This window comes from Pseudophryne corroboree, chromosome 1 (assembly GCF_028390025.1).
Source record: "Pseudophryne corroboree isolate aPseCor3 chromosome 1, aPseCor3.hap2, whole genome shotgun sequence".
NCBI lineage: Eukaryota > Metazoa > Chordata > Amphibia > Anura > Myobatrachidae > Pseudophryne > Pseudophryne corroboree.
The window spans coordinates 455,419,654-455,434,721 of NC_086444.1; the positions used below are offsets into that span (position 1 = coordinate 455,419,654).

At 46.5% G+C, this 15,068-nt stretch overlaps 1 protein-coding gene across 3 annotated transcripts in view; it reads right to left on the reverse strand.

Moving 5' to 3' along the window:
• Nucleotides 1-14,026, reverse strand: part of TINF2 (TERF1 interacting nuclear factor 2) — a 49,201-nt gene extending 35,175 nt beyond the window's left edge. The window contains exons 1-4 of one of the 3 annotated variants that reach the window (XM_063913659.1): nucleotides 13,898-14,026; nucleotides 13,536-13,576; nucleotides 10,324-10,520; nucleotides 9,107-9,208 (exon numbers count right to left, since the gene is read on the reverse strand). In XM_063913659.1, the coding sequence (XP_063769729.1) occupies nucleotides 9,107-9,208; nucleotides 10,324-10,520; nucleotides 13,536-13,576; nucleotides 13,898-13,899 (342 nt within the window). In that variant the 5' untranslated portion in view covers nucleotides 13,900-14,026. Of the gene's footprint in view, nucleotides 1-9,106; nucleotides 9,209-10,323; nucleotides 10,521-13,535; nucleotides 13,756-13,897 lie in introns of those variants that run through there. The other 2 variants (XM_063913661.1, XM_063913660.1) reach the window with 2 other exon arrangements.
• Between the last annotated feature and the right edge of the window lie 1,042 nt (nucleotides 14,027-15,068).

Consider the following 15,068-nt stretch of genomic DNA (forward strand, 5'->3'; position numbering starts at 1 on the left):
TACCTTGGGTATGAGAGGCAGAGGAGGGAACACATACACTGACTGGTACACCCACGGTGTTACCAGAGCGTCTACAACTATTGCCTGAGGGTCTCTTGACCTGGCGCAATACCTGTCGAGTTTTTTTAATCATGTGGACGACTTCTGGGTGAAGTCCCCACTCTCCCGGGTGGAGGTCGTGCTGAGGAAGTCTGCTTCCCAGTTGTCCACTCCCGGAATGAATACTGTTGACAGTGCTATCACATGATTTTCCGCCCAGCGAAGAATCCCTGCAGCTTCTGCCATTGCCCTCCTGCTTCTTGTGCCACCCTGTCTGTTTACGTGGGTGACTGGCATGATGTTGTCCGACTGGATCAACACCGGCTGACCTTGAAGCAGAGGTCTTGCTAAGCTTAGAGCATTGTAAATGGCCCTTAGCTTCAGGATATTTATGTGAAGTGATGTATCCAGGCTTGACCCTAAGCCCTGGATATTCCTTCCCTGTGTGACTGCTCCCCAGCCTCGCAGGCTGGCATCCGTGGTCACCAGGACCCAGTCCTGAATGCCGAATCTGCGGCCCTCTAAAAGATGAGCACTCTGCAACCACCACAGGATGGATACCCTTGTCCTTGGTGACAGGGTTATCCGCTGATGCATCTGAAAATGCGACCCGGACCATTTGTCCAGTAGGTTCCACTGGAAAGTTCTTGCGTGGACTCTAGCGAATGGGATTGCTTCGTAGGAAGCCACCATTTTTACCCAGAACCCTTGTGCATTGATGCACTGAGCCTTGGTTCGGTTTTAGGAGGTTCCTGACTAGCTCGGATAACTCCCTGGCTTTCTCTTCCGGGAGAAACACCTTTTTTTTCTGGACTGTGTCCAGGAACATCCCTAGGAAACAGAAGACAAGTCGTTGGAACCAGCTGCGATTTTGGAATATTGAGAATCCAATCGTGCTGCCGCAACACTACCTGAGATAGTGCTACACCGACTTCCAACTTTCGAAGGGATATCATTTCGGCCATTACCTTGGTAAAGACCCGGGGTGCCGTGGACCATCCCTACGGCAGCGTCTGAACTGATAGTGACAGTTCTGTACCATAACCTGAGGTACCCTTGGTGAGAAGGGTAAATTTTGACATGAAGGTAAGCATCCTTGATGTCCCGAGACATCATGTAGTCCCCTTCTTCCAGGTTCGCAATCACTGCTCTGAGTGACTCAATCTTGAATTTGAACCTCTGTATGTAAGTGTTCAAAGATTTTAGATTTAGAATCGGTCTCACCGAGCCGTCTGGCTTCGGTACCACAATAGTGTGGAATAATACCCCGTTCCCTGTTGCAGGAGGGGTACCTTGATTATCACCTGCTGGGAATACAGCTTGTGAATGGCTTCCAAAACTGCCTCCCTGTCAGAGGGAGACGTCGGTAAAGCCGACTTTTGGAAACGGCAAGGAGGAGACGTCTCGAATTCCAATATGTACCCCTGAGATATTACCTGAAGGATCCAGGGGTCTACTTGCGAGTGAGCCCACTGCGCACTGAAATTCATTGAGAACGGGCCCCCACCGTGCCTGAGCTTGTAAGGCCCTAGCGTCATACTGAGGGCTTGGCAGAGGCGGGAAAGGGTTTCTGTTCCTGGGAACTGGCTAATCTCTTCAGCCTTTTTCCTCTCCCTTTGTCACGAGCAGAAAAGAGGAACCTTTTGTCCGCTTGCCAACAAAGGACTGCGCCTGATAATACGGCGTCTTATTTTGAGAGGCGACCTGGGGTACAAACGTGGATTTCCCAGTTGTTGCCGTGGCCACCAGGTCTAAAAGACCGACCCCAAATGTCCCTTTTCAAAGGCAATACTTCCAAATGCCGTTTGGAATCCGCATCACCTGACCATTTTACTGGTAGAATTGGACAACGCACTTATACTTGATGCCAGTCGGCAAATATTCCGCTGTGCATCATGCATATATAGAAATGCATCTTTTAAATGCTCTATAGGCAATAATATACTATCCTTATCTAGGATATCAATATTTCCAGTCAGGGAATCCGACCATGCCAACCCAGCATTGCACCTCCAGGCTGAGGCGATTGCTGGTCGCAGTATAACACCAGTATGTGTGTAAATACCTTTTTGGATACCCTCCTGCTTTCTATCAGCAGGATCCTTAAGGGCGGCCATCTCATGAGAGGGTAGAGCCCTTGTTCTTACAAGCGTGTGAGCGCCTTATCCCCCCTAGGGGGTGTTTCCCAACGCACCCGAACTTCTGGCGGGAAAGGGTATGCAGCCAATACTTTTTAAGAAATTATCAATTGTTATCGGGGGGAAACCCACGCATCATCACACACCTCATTTTATTTCTCAGATTCAGGAAAACTACAGGTAGTTTTTCCCTCACCGAACATAATACCCCTTTTTGGTGGTACTCGTATTATCAGAAATGTATAAAAACATTTGCCATTGTCTCAATCATGTAACGTGTGGCCCTACTGGAAATCACGGTTGTCTCTTCACCGTCGACACAGGAGTCAGTATCCGTGTCGGCGTCTGTATCTGCCATCTGAGGTAACGGCCGCTTTAGAGCCCCTGACGGCCTATGAGACGTCTGGACAGGCACAAGCTGAGTAGCCGGCTGTCTCATGTCAACCACTGTTTTTTTATATAGAGCTGACACTGTCACGTAATTTTCAACAGTACATCCACTCAGGTGTCGACCCCCTAGGGGGTGACATCACTGTTACAGACACTCTGCTCCGTCTCCACATCATTTTTCTCCTCATACATGTCGACACAAACGTACCGACACACAGCACACACACAGGGAATGCTCTGATAGAGGACAGGACCCCACTAGCCCTTTGGGGAGACAGAGGGAGAGTATGCCAGCACACACCAGAGCGCTATATATATATATACAGGGATAACCTTATATAAGTGTTTTTCCCCTTATAGCTGCTGTATTTTTAATACTGCGCCTAAATAGTGCCCCCCTCTCTTTTTTTAACCCTTTCTGTAGTGCAGGGAAGAGTCAGGGAGCTTCCCTCCAACTGAGCTGTGAGGGAAAATGGCGCCAGTGTGCTGAGGAGATAAGGCCGCCGAAAAAGGGGCGGAGCCTATCACCCGTTTTTTTTGTATATTCTGGCAGGGGTTAAATGCATCCATATAGCCCAGGAGCTATATGTGATGCATTTTTTTGCCATGTAAGGTATTTTTTATTGCGTCTCAGGGCGCCCCCCCCAGCGCCCTGCACCCTCAGTGACCGGAGTGTGAAGTGTGCTGAGAGCAATGGCGCACAGCTGCAGTGCTGTGCGCTACCTTATTTGAAGACAGGAACGTCTTCTGCCGCCGCTTTCTCCGGACCTCTTCGCTCTTCTGGCTCTGTAAGGGGGCCGGCGGCGCGGCTCCGGGACCCATCCAGGCTGAACCTGTGATCGTCCCTCTGGAGCTAATGTCCAGTAGCCAAGAAGCCCAATCCACTCTGCACGCAGGTGAGTTCGCTTCTTCTCCCCTTAGTCCCTCGATGCAGTGAGCCTGTTGCCAGCAGGTCTCACTGAAAATAACAAACCTAAACTAAAACTTTCACTTAGAAGCTCAGGAGAGCCCCTAGTGTGCACCCTTCTCGTCGGGCACAGAAATCTAACTGAGGCTTGGAAGAGGGTCATAGGGGGAGGAGCCAGTGCACACCAGTTAGTCCTAAAGCTTTCTTTAGATGTGCCCAGTCTCCTGCGGAGCCGCTATTCCCCATGGTCCTTACGGAGTCCCCAGCATCCACTTAGGACGTTAGAGAAAATAGGATTTTGATACCTACCGGTAAATCCTTTTCTCCTAGTCCGTAGAGGATGCTGGGGACCACATCAAGACCATGGGGTATAGACGGGATCCGCAGGAGACATGGGCACTTTTAAGACTTTTCATTGAGTGCAAACTGGCTCCTCCCCCTATGCCCCTCCTCCAGACCTCAGTTATAGGAACTGTGCCCAGGGAGACGGACATTTGAGGAAAGGACTTACTTTAATACTAGTGGTGAGATACATACCAACTCACACCCTCAACCATGCCGCACACATGGCATTTAACATAACGCATGCCAACAGGCATGAAAACATTGCGGCAACATGCTGAAACTAAGATAACACAACTTGTGTAACCCGAATAACTAAACTGCAGGTAAAGTACGCACTGGGATGGGTGCCCAGCATCCTCTACGGACTAGGAAAAAAGAATTTACCGGTAGGTATCAAAATCCTATTTTCTCATACGTCCTAGAGGATGCTGGGGACCACATCAAGACCATGGGGATTATACCAAAGCTCCAGTGCGGGCAGGAGAGTGCGGATGACCCTGCAGCACAGATTGACCAAACTTTAGGTCTTCATCGGCCAAGGTGTCAAACTTGTAGAACTTAGCAAATGTGTTTGACCCTGACTAAGTAGCTGCTCGGCACAGTTGTAATGCCTAGTGGAATGGGCCTTCACCGACGTCGGTAACGGCAATCCAACCGTAGTATGAGCTTGCTGAATCGTATTTCTGATTCACAGTGCAATAGTCTGCTTGGAAGCAGGACACCCAATTTTGTTGTGAGCATACAGGACAAACAGGGCCTCTGTTTTCCGTATACGAGCCGTTCTAGCAACATAGATTTTCAAAGCTCTAACCACATCTAGAGATTTTGATTCAGTGAATGTGTCAGTAACTATTGGCACTACAGTAGGTTGGTTTATGTGAAAAGATGAAACCACCTTAGGAAGAAAATGTTGTCGAGTTCTCAACACTGCCCTATCTTCATGGAAGATCAGGTAAAGGCTCTTGTGAGACAAGGCCCCCAATTCAGACACCCGTCTTGCAGATGTCAAAGCCAAAAGCATCACCACTTTTCAAGTTAGAAACTTCAACTCTATCTTTTATAGAGGCTCAAACCAATCCCAATGAAGGAACTGCAATACCACGTTAAGGTCCCATGGTGCCACTGGAGGCACGAATGGAGGCTGGATGTACAGAACCCCTTTCACGAAGGTCTGAACCTCTGAAAGAGAGGCCAATTGTTTTTGGAAGAACACGGACAAGGTCGAAATCTGGACCTTGATCGATCCCAATCGGAGGCCCGCCTCCACACCATCCTGTAAAAAATGGAGGAAACGCCCTAAGTGAAACTCTTCCGTAGGAGGTTTCTTGGATTCACACCAACACACATATTTTCTCCAAATACGGTGGTAATGTTTCCACGTTACTCCCTTTCTGGCCTGAATAAGGGTGGGGATGACTTCCTTGGGAATACCCTTCCTGGCTAGGATCCGGCGCTCAACAGCCCTGCCGTCAAACGTAGCCGCGGTAAGTCTTGGTACACGCACGGCCCCTGCTGCAGCAGGTCCTCGCGAGGAGGAAGAGGCCGAGGATCTTCTATGAGCAACTGCTGAAGATCTGGGTACCAAGCCCTTCTTGGCCAGTCTGGGGCAATGAAGATTGCTCGAACCCTTGTTTTTCTTATGATCCGGAGTACTTTTGGGCTCAGCGGAAGTGGAGGGAAGACATACACCAACCGGAATACCCACTGGGCCACCAGTGCATCCACTGCTATTGCTTGAGGGTCTCTCGACCTGGAACAATATCTCTGAAGCTTCTTGTTGACACGAGATGCCATCATGTCTACTTGAGGAACTCCCCAGAGACTTGTCACCTCTGCGAAGACTTCTTGGTGGAGGCCCCACTCTCCTGGATGGAGATCGTGTCTGCTGAGGAAGTCTGCTTCCCAGTTGTCTACTCCCGGAATGAATATTGCCGACAGAGCTTGTAGATGTTTTTCTGCCCAGCGGAGGATTTTTGTCGCCTCTGCCATTGCCGCTCTGCTTTTCGTTCCGCCCTGCCTGTTTATGTACGCGACTGCTGTTACATTGTCCGCCTGGATCTGCACGGGACGGTCTTGAAGAAGATGTACCGCTTGTTGAAGGCCGTTGTAAATGGCTCTTCGCTCCAGCACATTTATGGGCTTCCTGATGTGACCAACGTCCCTGGAAGTTTTCTCCCTGAGAGACTGCTCCCCAGCCTCAGAGACTTGCATCCGTGGTTACCAGGACCCAGTCCTGAATCCCGAACCTGTGTCCCTATAGTAGGTGAGAGCTGTGTAACCACCACAGGAGCGAAATCCTGGCTTTTGACGACAGGATTATCTTTCAGTGCATGTGTAGGTGTGACCCCGACCACTTGTCCAACAGGTCCCACTGGAATACTCTGGCATGGAACCTGCCAACTGTATGGCCTCGTAGGCCGCCACCATCTTCCCCAACAACCGAATGCACTGATGGATCGACACACAGGATGGTTTCAGTATCTGTTTTAGCATTTTCTGTATTTCCAACGGCAAAAATACTATCTGAACTTCTGTGTCCAGAATCATCCCGAGGAAAGACAACCTTGTCGTCGGTTCCAACTGTGACTTTGGGTAATTTATGATCCACCCGTGTTGTTGTATTGACAGAGAGAGTGATATGTTTTGTAACAACTGCTCCCTGGATCTCGCCTTTATCAGGAGATCGTCCAGATAAGGAATTATATTGACTTCTTTCTGACGAAGGAGGACCATCATCTCCGCCATCACCTTGGTGAATACCCTCAGCGCTGTGGAGAGGCCAAAAGGTAACATATGGAATTGGTAATGGCAATCCTGGACCGCAAATCTCAGTTAAGCCTGGTGAGGATAAATGGGAACATGCAGGTAAGCATCCTTTATGTCCACCGACATCAAGTAGTCCCCCTCCTCCAGACTGGCAATCACTGCCCGAAGTGATTCCATCTTGAATTTGAACCTTTTCAGGTAGTAATTCAGATCCTTTAGGTTTAGGATTGGTTTGACAGAGCCGTCCGGCTTCGGAACAACAAAAAGGCTTGAATAAAAACCCCGCCCTTGTTGTGACAACGGTACCAGGACTATGACCTGGTCTTGACATAATTTTTGGATTGCCGCTGTTACTGCTTCTCTCTCTGGGGGAGTAACTGGCAAGGTTGATTTGAAAAATCGGCATGGGGGAACGTCTTGAAAGTCCAGTTTGTATCCCTGGGATACTATCTGCAACACCCAGGGATCCAGGCCAGACAGAATCCAACCTTGGCTGAAGAGTTTGAGACGTGCCCCCACCCGAGCGGCCCCCGCAAGGGAGCTCCAGCGTCATGCAGAGGATTTGGCAGAAGTAGGGGTAGACTTCTGCTCCTGGGAACCTGGAGCCGCTGTGGGCTTCTTTCCCCTTCCTCTTCCCCTACCTGCAAAGAAGGGGGAACCTCTCGTCTTTTTGTATTTATTGGGCCGAAAGGACTGCATTTGCGGGTGATAGGTCTTTTTTGCCGGTGCAGGTGCAGAGGGCAAAAATGTCGACTTACCTGCGGTAACCGCCGAGACTAACGAATCCAGGCCATCGCCAAATAAGGCCTCACCTTTATATGAGAGCGCCTCCATGTTTCTTTTGGAATCTGTATCCGCGTTCCACTGGCGAATCCACAACGCCCGCCTAGCCGATACTGCCATGGTAGTGGCTTGTAAACTTAAGAGTCCAATATCATTGCTTCCAGCATGTAGGCGGCAGCGTCCTTGATATTCCCTAACTTCAGGAGTATCTCATCTTTATCAATCGTATCAATTTCTGATGACACGCTTTCTGACCATTTTGCAATAGCGCGACTCACCCACGCGCAGGCAATAATGGGCCTGAGCAGCGTACCATTGGTAACAAATGGATATCAATGTCGTTTCCATTTTGCGGTCTGCCGGCTCCTTAAGTGAAGTCGTGCCAGGTGCAGGGAGAATTACCTTCTTTGTCAACCTGGAAAGCGCACTGTCTAACACAGGGGGTGACTCCCATTTTTTCCTGTCCTCAGCCGGGAAAGGGTAAGCTATCTGAATCCTTTTGGGAATACGAAATTTCTTATCAGGATTCACCCACATCCCTTCAAAAAGAGCATTTAGTTCGTGTGAAGGAGGGAACGTGACCTTGGATTTCTTTTCCTTACATAAATAAGCCTTCTCCTGAGGTACAGGAGTGGTTTCTGTAACCTCCAACACGTCCCTTATAGCCACAATCATATATTGTATACTTTTTACCAATTTATGATCTATCTCCCTGGAGTCACTATCGTCGACACAAGAATCAGAGTCCGTGTCGGTATCAGTGTTTACAACATTCGAAAATGGTCTTTTATGTGACCCAGAGGGGCCGCCTGCATAAGGAATAACAGCATCCTGAAAAATCACATCTTCCACAGATTTTATCCAGCATACAGCCTTAGATTCAGACTTATCTAATCTTCGGTTAATCAGATGCCTACTGTCACGTATCTCTTTCACCCATGCAGGCTCTTGGTGTGCCGGCAGCGCCACCACATTACAAGTCTGTGTCCCTAAAATGGCTTCCTCCAGGGAGGAACTCCCTGCCTCAGACATGCCTCACGTGTACAGCGCACTCACAGACACACTGGGACTTATTTGGGGACAAACCCACAGTAAAATCTGTCAGAGGGACACAGTATAGGAGCAGTCAGTTCACAATCCCAGCGCCAGTATGCTATGCCTGTGAACACAGAATGCCCACAGCCAAATAGCGCTTTTAAACAGTAATTCACACTATTAAATGCACCACAATCGCTTTGTGCCCCCCCCTTAATAGCACCCCGTAATTGTCAGAAGTGGAGGAGAGGACCAGCGTGTTCTCTGCAGCCTGAGGAGAGAGAGATAATGGTGCTGAGCAGTGTGCTGGCTGCCCCCCGCGCCCTGCACCCTGCACTTCTGCCGCCTCAGTCCCACGAAGCAGGGAGTCTGTTGCCAGCAGTTCTCCCTGAAAATAAAAAACCTAACATAAGTCTTTTCAGAGAAACTCAGTAGAGCTCCTCAGAGTGCATTCAGTCTGCCTGGGCACATTTCTAAAACGGAGGTCTGGAGGAGGGGCATAGGGGGAGGAGCCAGTTCGCACCCAATGAAAAGTCTTAAGAGTGCCCATGTCTCCTGCGGATCCCGTCTATACCCCATGGTCTTGATGTGGTCCCCAGCATCCTCTAGGACGTATGAGAAATCATATATTTTCTCATGATAATATACCTTTAAACCAATCCTAAAGCACATGTCCCATATTGTGAATGGCACAAGTCCTTACCGCATGTGGAGCAACATCTAATGGATTATCTGGAAATAGTTGTTGGAATACTTCCCATGTTTCTGCTGTAGTGCCATTTCTATCAACTAGGTCTAGTATAGTCTGTAATAACAAGAGTCTGATCAGTACAGTACATACATGCAAAAAATAAACATCTAGAACCACAATGCAACATGGGATAAATATGTAAATTAGTCTAACATTGTAATGCTCACATTTCATAAACACTTTCAAATAAAAAAACCTAAACAGCCATTTATTATTGCACACATGCCATATTGCTTCCAAATTATGAACATATATTCAATATGCTCAATAACAATGAAACTAATAATTACCCACCCAGTGGTGTAGTGTGTACAAAGCAAATGGAGCATGTGCTCTCGGTGATAGACGCTATGTAGGTATGGTGTTAGTGCCCGGTGGGTGATCCGTATGACTACGACCAGAAAATGAATGTCTCTGTGCAGGGAAGTTCAGACCACAAAAAAAATGGCCACTGCATGTGGGGGTCCTACACTCAGCTGTAGACGTCTCTCTCTGAATATTAACATTATGATTTTTTGGAAACTTTAAAGCTCATCACAAGGAGTGTAGAAGTTTCTTGTCAGTACTGGTTTCTTCTTACTTATACAGGATGTTGGGTATCATTGTGGGAGTAGTACGAGATGGCAGCTTGCATGAGAACATCCTAGACGTGAGGCCGGGATACATTTCTTTTCATAATGTTCTATGGGGGTAGATCGCAGCAGGAACTTTGTTAGCAGTTGGGCAAAACCATGTGCACTGCAGGGAAGGCAGACATAACATGTGCAGAGAGGGTTAGATTTGGATGGGTTATTTTGTTTCTGTGCAGGGTAAATACTGGCTGCTTTATTTTTACACTGCAATTTAGATTGCAGATTGAACACACCACACCCAAATCTAACTCTCTCTGCACATGTTATGTCTGCCTTCCCTGCAGTACACATGGTTTTGTCCAACTGCTAACAAAGGTCCTGCTGCGATCAACTCAGAATTACCCCCTATATACGGTGAGTGCTACTGAGAAAGTGTCCATTACACCAGCACATTGTCTGTGTATTATGACGTTCATTTTTTTTCCCCCCACTTCAACTTGCCACCACATGCTGGCTATGCCCCTGTTGTAGTATGTCTCCATGTTCTGCCCCTGCACTCACACATACTTACTCCTTTGCCCACAACTGTGTACCCACCTCAGCACGCAGACCCAGGCTCAGTTTTGCATAGTGACGAAAATGCAGCAAGTCTGGTGTTGCTCTGTATATGGCATTTAAGAAATCTAGCACTCTGTGAAAGTGAGATACATTGCGAGACCTCAGCACACACCAGCATGCAGCCGCAGAGATGGACAATTCTGATAAACCACTGAGATTCACTTTTTCATACTGACCTAAGAAAGAGAGAGATACATAATATGCTGAAAGTGTGTGGTTTTCATATAGTTTCTCAGCTCATGCCTCTTCCAACGTCAGAACGTCTCACAAATAACTAGAGCAGCTATTACCAGCATAGTGGATCTTTCAGACTGAACAATTTATGGTTAGATATCAGAGTTAAAAAAATACGTAAGATTTTAAAGATGTATAATGATGACCATACCTATAGGTATGACACAAGATGTGCCTAAAGCTGGGGACACAGTAGACAGTAACTTGAATGATTTGCCAATTTCCAACAGATCAGAAAATGGCAAAACGTCCAGTGTGTACGCACTATGCACGCTTCTATGGAGTTGTTTGTCGCATCGTCAGATTGCCCATACATGTTGCTCAATCTGACGATGTTGTTCTTTGGCGCCATGCACAGTAATGACCTCGTTCAGTGTGTACGCAACGGCTGATGTATCGTTACCCAGCTGAGACGGCTGGGTACACACATCATATAATGCGTAATGTGTTAAGTTAGGAGGTAACATCAAGGGAATGGGGTGACAATATTGTTAGATACTGGTCAGGAGTTATAACACATTTTTGAACATACAGTAGCCTGGTTTTACTAACTAAGCACCATTATCTCTAACCACAGACTTTTTACCTGCAACAATCAAGACTGTTCTAACTGCTCCCCCACTAAATCATTTGCACCACAAACTAATTTACTCAGCCAGGTCAGACTTTATAGCCTAGAACAGTGGTTCTCAAACTGTGTGCCGTGGCACCCTGGTTTGCCTCGGGACACTTGCAGGGGTGCCTTGGATTGGTGGTCCAGGACCAATTCAAATTATTTATGGTCAATGTAATAGGCAAAACCAGTGCTGGTCCTGCCAACCATAAAATATGTGGACAATCAGAAGCAGATCTTGTCCCTCATCACACAACTGAACCTAAGGATGACATATAAACACAATGTACTCAATTTAAAAAAAAAAATTCTCAGTAAGAAACTTTTGGCCTAGGGGTGCCGTGAAAAAAATTCTGATACTCTAGGGCAGGCATTCCCAATCACGGTCCTCAAGGCACACCAACAGTGCAGGTTTTAGTGATATCCAGACTTCAGCACAGATGGTTAAATCAAAATAACTGAGGTACTAATTAAGTCACCTGTGTTCAAGCCTTGATATCACTAAAACCAGGACTGTTAAGGCCCGTACACACTGGTCGATGTATCGGCCGTTCTCTTGAACGGCCGATACATCGCGGGACCGTCGGCCAGTGTGTACGGGCGATACGTCTGTGAACTCCGTCGTTCACAGACGTATCGCGTCGGCCGCGCAGCACAGCCGACAGCCAATATATCTAACGATATATTGGCGCGTCGCTGTGTGTGTACGGGGCGGTCGTCCGACAGCCCGTACACATGCTGCGGCGGCCGTCGGTGATTGACAGGTGAACTGGGCGGGCGCTCGCGCCCGCCCAGTTCATGACGTCAGTCCCCCGACGGATCGGGCTGTGTGTATGCACAACACACTGACCGATCCGTACATAGATATATCTGCAGATCAATTGATCTGCAGATATATCTAATAGTGTGTACCCACCTTTAGTGTGCCTTGAGGACCGTGGTTGGGAAACACTGCTCTAGAGCAGTGGTTCTCAACCTCGGTCCTCAAGTACCCCCAACAGTTCATGTTTTGCAGGTAACCCAGCAGGTGCACATGTGTATTGATTACTCACTGACACATTTTAAAAGGTCCACAGGTGGAGCAAATTATTTCACTTGCAATCCTGTGGAGACCTGGAAAACATGAACTGTTGGGGGTACTTGAGGACTGCAGCTGAGAACCACTGCTCTAGGGTGCCGTGATTCAAAAAAGTTTGAGAACCACTGGCCTAGAATGGATTAAATTAAATATGTAGGCTGCATTGCCACAGAACATTAAGGTCAGATCCATTTAGCTGATCACCCTACCATGAGGGTCATAGATTGTAATATTAATTAGCCAAGCCTTGTAAAATAATGCTAATTTATATAAATCACCCCCAATACAAATCACTTCCAAACAACAGGAATGGTCCTGGGCTGAGATGCATAAACAGTGAAAATAGTGGAGAACTTGCCCATTACAACCAATCAGCTGCTACCTATAACTTTATAGAATGCACTTGATAAATGTTACCTCAAAGCTGATTGGTTGCCAACTTCTCCACTGGCACACATGTCCACTCTTTTCACATATGTCCACTCGCTGATTCAAACATCTCCTCCACAGTGCTCTATTCACAGTTGTTACACTTATCAGCTAAAATGTGTTCAGCCCCAAAGGTGCATACAAACTTAGCGATATAGTAAACTATATAGCTTACTTTCCCCCTCCTGAACGATATAGTTTACTATATTGGCCAGGGTGTATGCTGCTGCTGATGACGCGTGGCCCCGTGGGTTGTCAAAGCTGTATGCTCCAGCTGGCCGCGGCATGGCATCACATACCATGTGTATGCCCGCGTCGGGCGGCCCGGGAAACACTAGGCAATGTCGCCCACCAAGCACATCGCCTAGTGTGTACCCACCTTTACTTTCACCTGTGTTAGTGCAAAGCTAACTAAGCAGGTACAGTATAAATATTCCAAGCTGAAATAAAGAGTGAAATATTGATATATGATCCTAGCTGTGTATGCTACTATAGTAAATTTGAACTGTAAACGTTATTACCCTGAACTTTTATAAATTAGGGGTCTATTCATGAAGCAGTGTGGAGAAATAAGTGGAGAGGTTGCCCATGGCAACCAATCAGCACTGAAGTAACATTTATAATTTGCATACTATACAATTGTATGGAGCAGCTGATTAGTTGCCATGGGCAACTTCTACACAGGCTCACTTCTCCACACTTTTCACTGCTTCATGACTAGACCCCAGAAATACTACGTTAACAAGTACCATTAACAAACATTAAACACACCTAATTATTTAAAATAACTTAAAAGGCATAAAAATTCGTATTAACATCAAACTAACCAGCACTTACATGTATCTAAAGCTGAAGTTGTACTCGGTGCAGCACCATCCATAGGGTTGGTTCTATATCGGAGGGGCTGAAGGGACCTTGTGACGTTTTGAGGGGAGGAGCTACACCAGCAGGGGGAGGAGCTACGGGCGAACAGGGTACCCGAAAAGTACCCTCGCGGGCTCGCTTCGCTCGCCACGCTTCGGGCACGGTGGCTCGCTCCGCTCCGCTTCGCTCACCACCTAATTACTAAAGGTAATAGTTGGTGGCGTGGATAGTAGAGGAACTATCCCGCTGGCCTAGCTCCTCCCCCTTGCGTCGTAACTCCTCCCCCTTACGGAAAAGGTCCCTTAGCCCACTTGATTCTAGCATCTACCCCATCGATAGCCTCTAAACCTAATTGGGTACTATACAGCTCTAGTGCTTGGCTTTGCCAAACTCGGAGGAAGTGACGTAGTAAACTGGATTATGGGAATTGTAGTCTAGAACAGCGAATATCACTAAGCAATTAGCACACAGTTAACTACAACTACAACAATGCATTTCTGAAGTCTCTTCTTCCTCTAGCGTTGGGTGTTTATGGTAGAGGCTAGATCCAAGGTCCCTTTTATGGCTGATATGTAACCCAGGTTCCTCACCTACTCTATATGCTGTTTCACATGCTATAGTATGAATGCATAAAGTACATTAAGTAACGAGGATCTACCTTGTCTTAAACTTTACAGCATTGGAAATAGCATATTATATAATTCACGTGGTTCCCTTTCTGTTAATGTATGTACTTGTTTGTCCCCATTTGGTCTGATAGCATGTGCCCCCTACTGGTCTGACACATAGCATATTGTATGTGAGTGGGTTTTATAGAACCTCATATAGTACATGTTTTTTTACATTCTTTGTGATGAATCTTACTAATCAGATCAGTATTTTTTATTTTCACAGAGGAAGGTTTTTAAAACTTTGCTAGGTGGTTGTACTGTATATTCTTTGAGGATTCACACCTTCACCCTGTCCTGGGTCAGAAGACAGAAAAAAAACTATTTTTACAGATCTATAGTGTATACTCTTTTTAATTATCATATATAAATACATTATTATTTTGGTGGTAAAATTTCCATTATTACTTTCTATTAATTTAACAGTTTATCACCACTTTTAATACTTATTAATAGAACCTAAAACTGCTCAATAGCAACAAAATGAAAATTGTATTTGTAAAAAAAAAAAAGGACTAAACTTTACATCAATTTTTAACTATATAAAACAAGCAGCAATGTTGGGAATGCACAAATTCTGAGAGACTATTGCCAATTTCTCAATAATTAAAATATTTAGAGAAAATCCTTTTTACATTTACAAAACAAAATGTAAAAAATTACATTGAGGTTTTTTTTATGGAGGATCAACTTTGCCATAGCTTTTTCAGCTTGGTCACCTGCCAGTATAACAAACATGGAGTTTGTGCAGGAAGTAATAAAAATCAATTGTTTCGAATTACATAACTAGAGTATACAACAAGTGGCGTGGTCCTGTGATGTCCGATGTGGGAGGGTA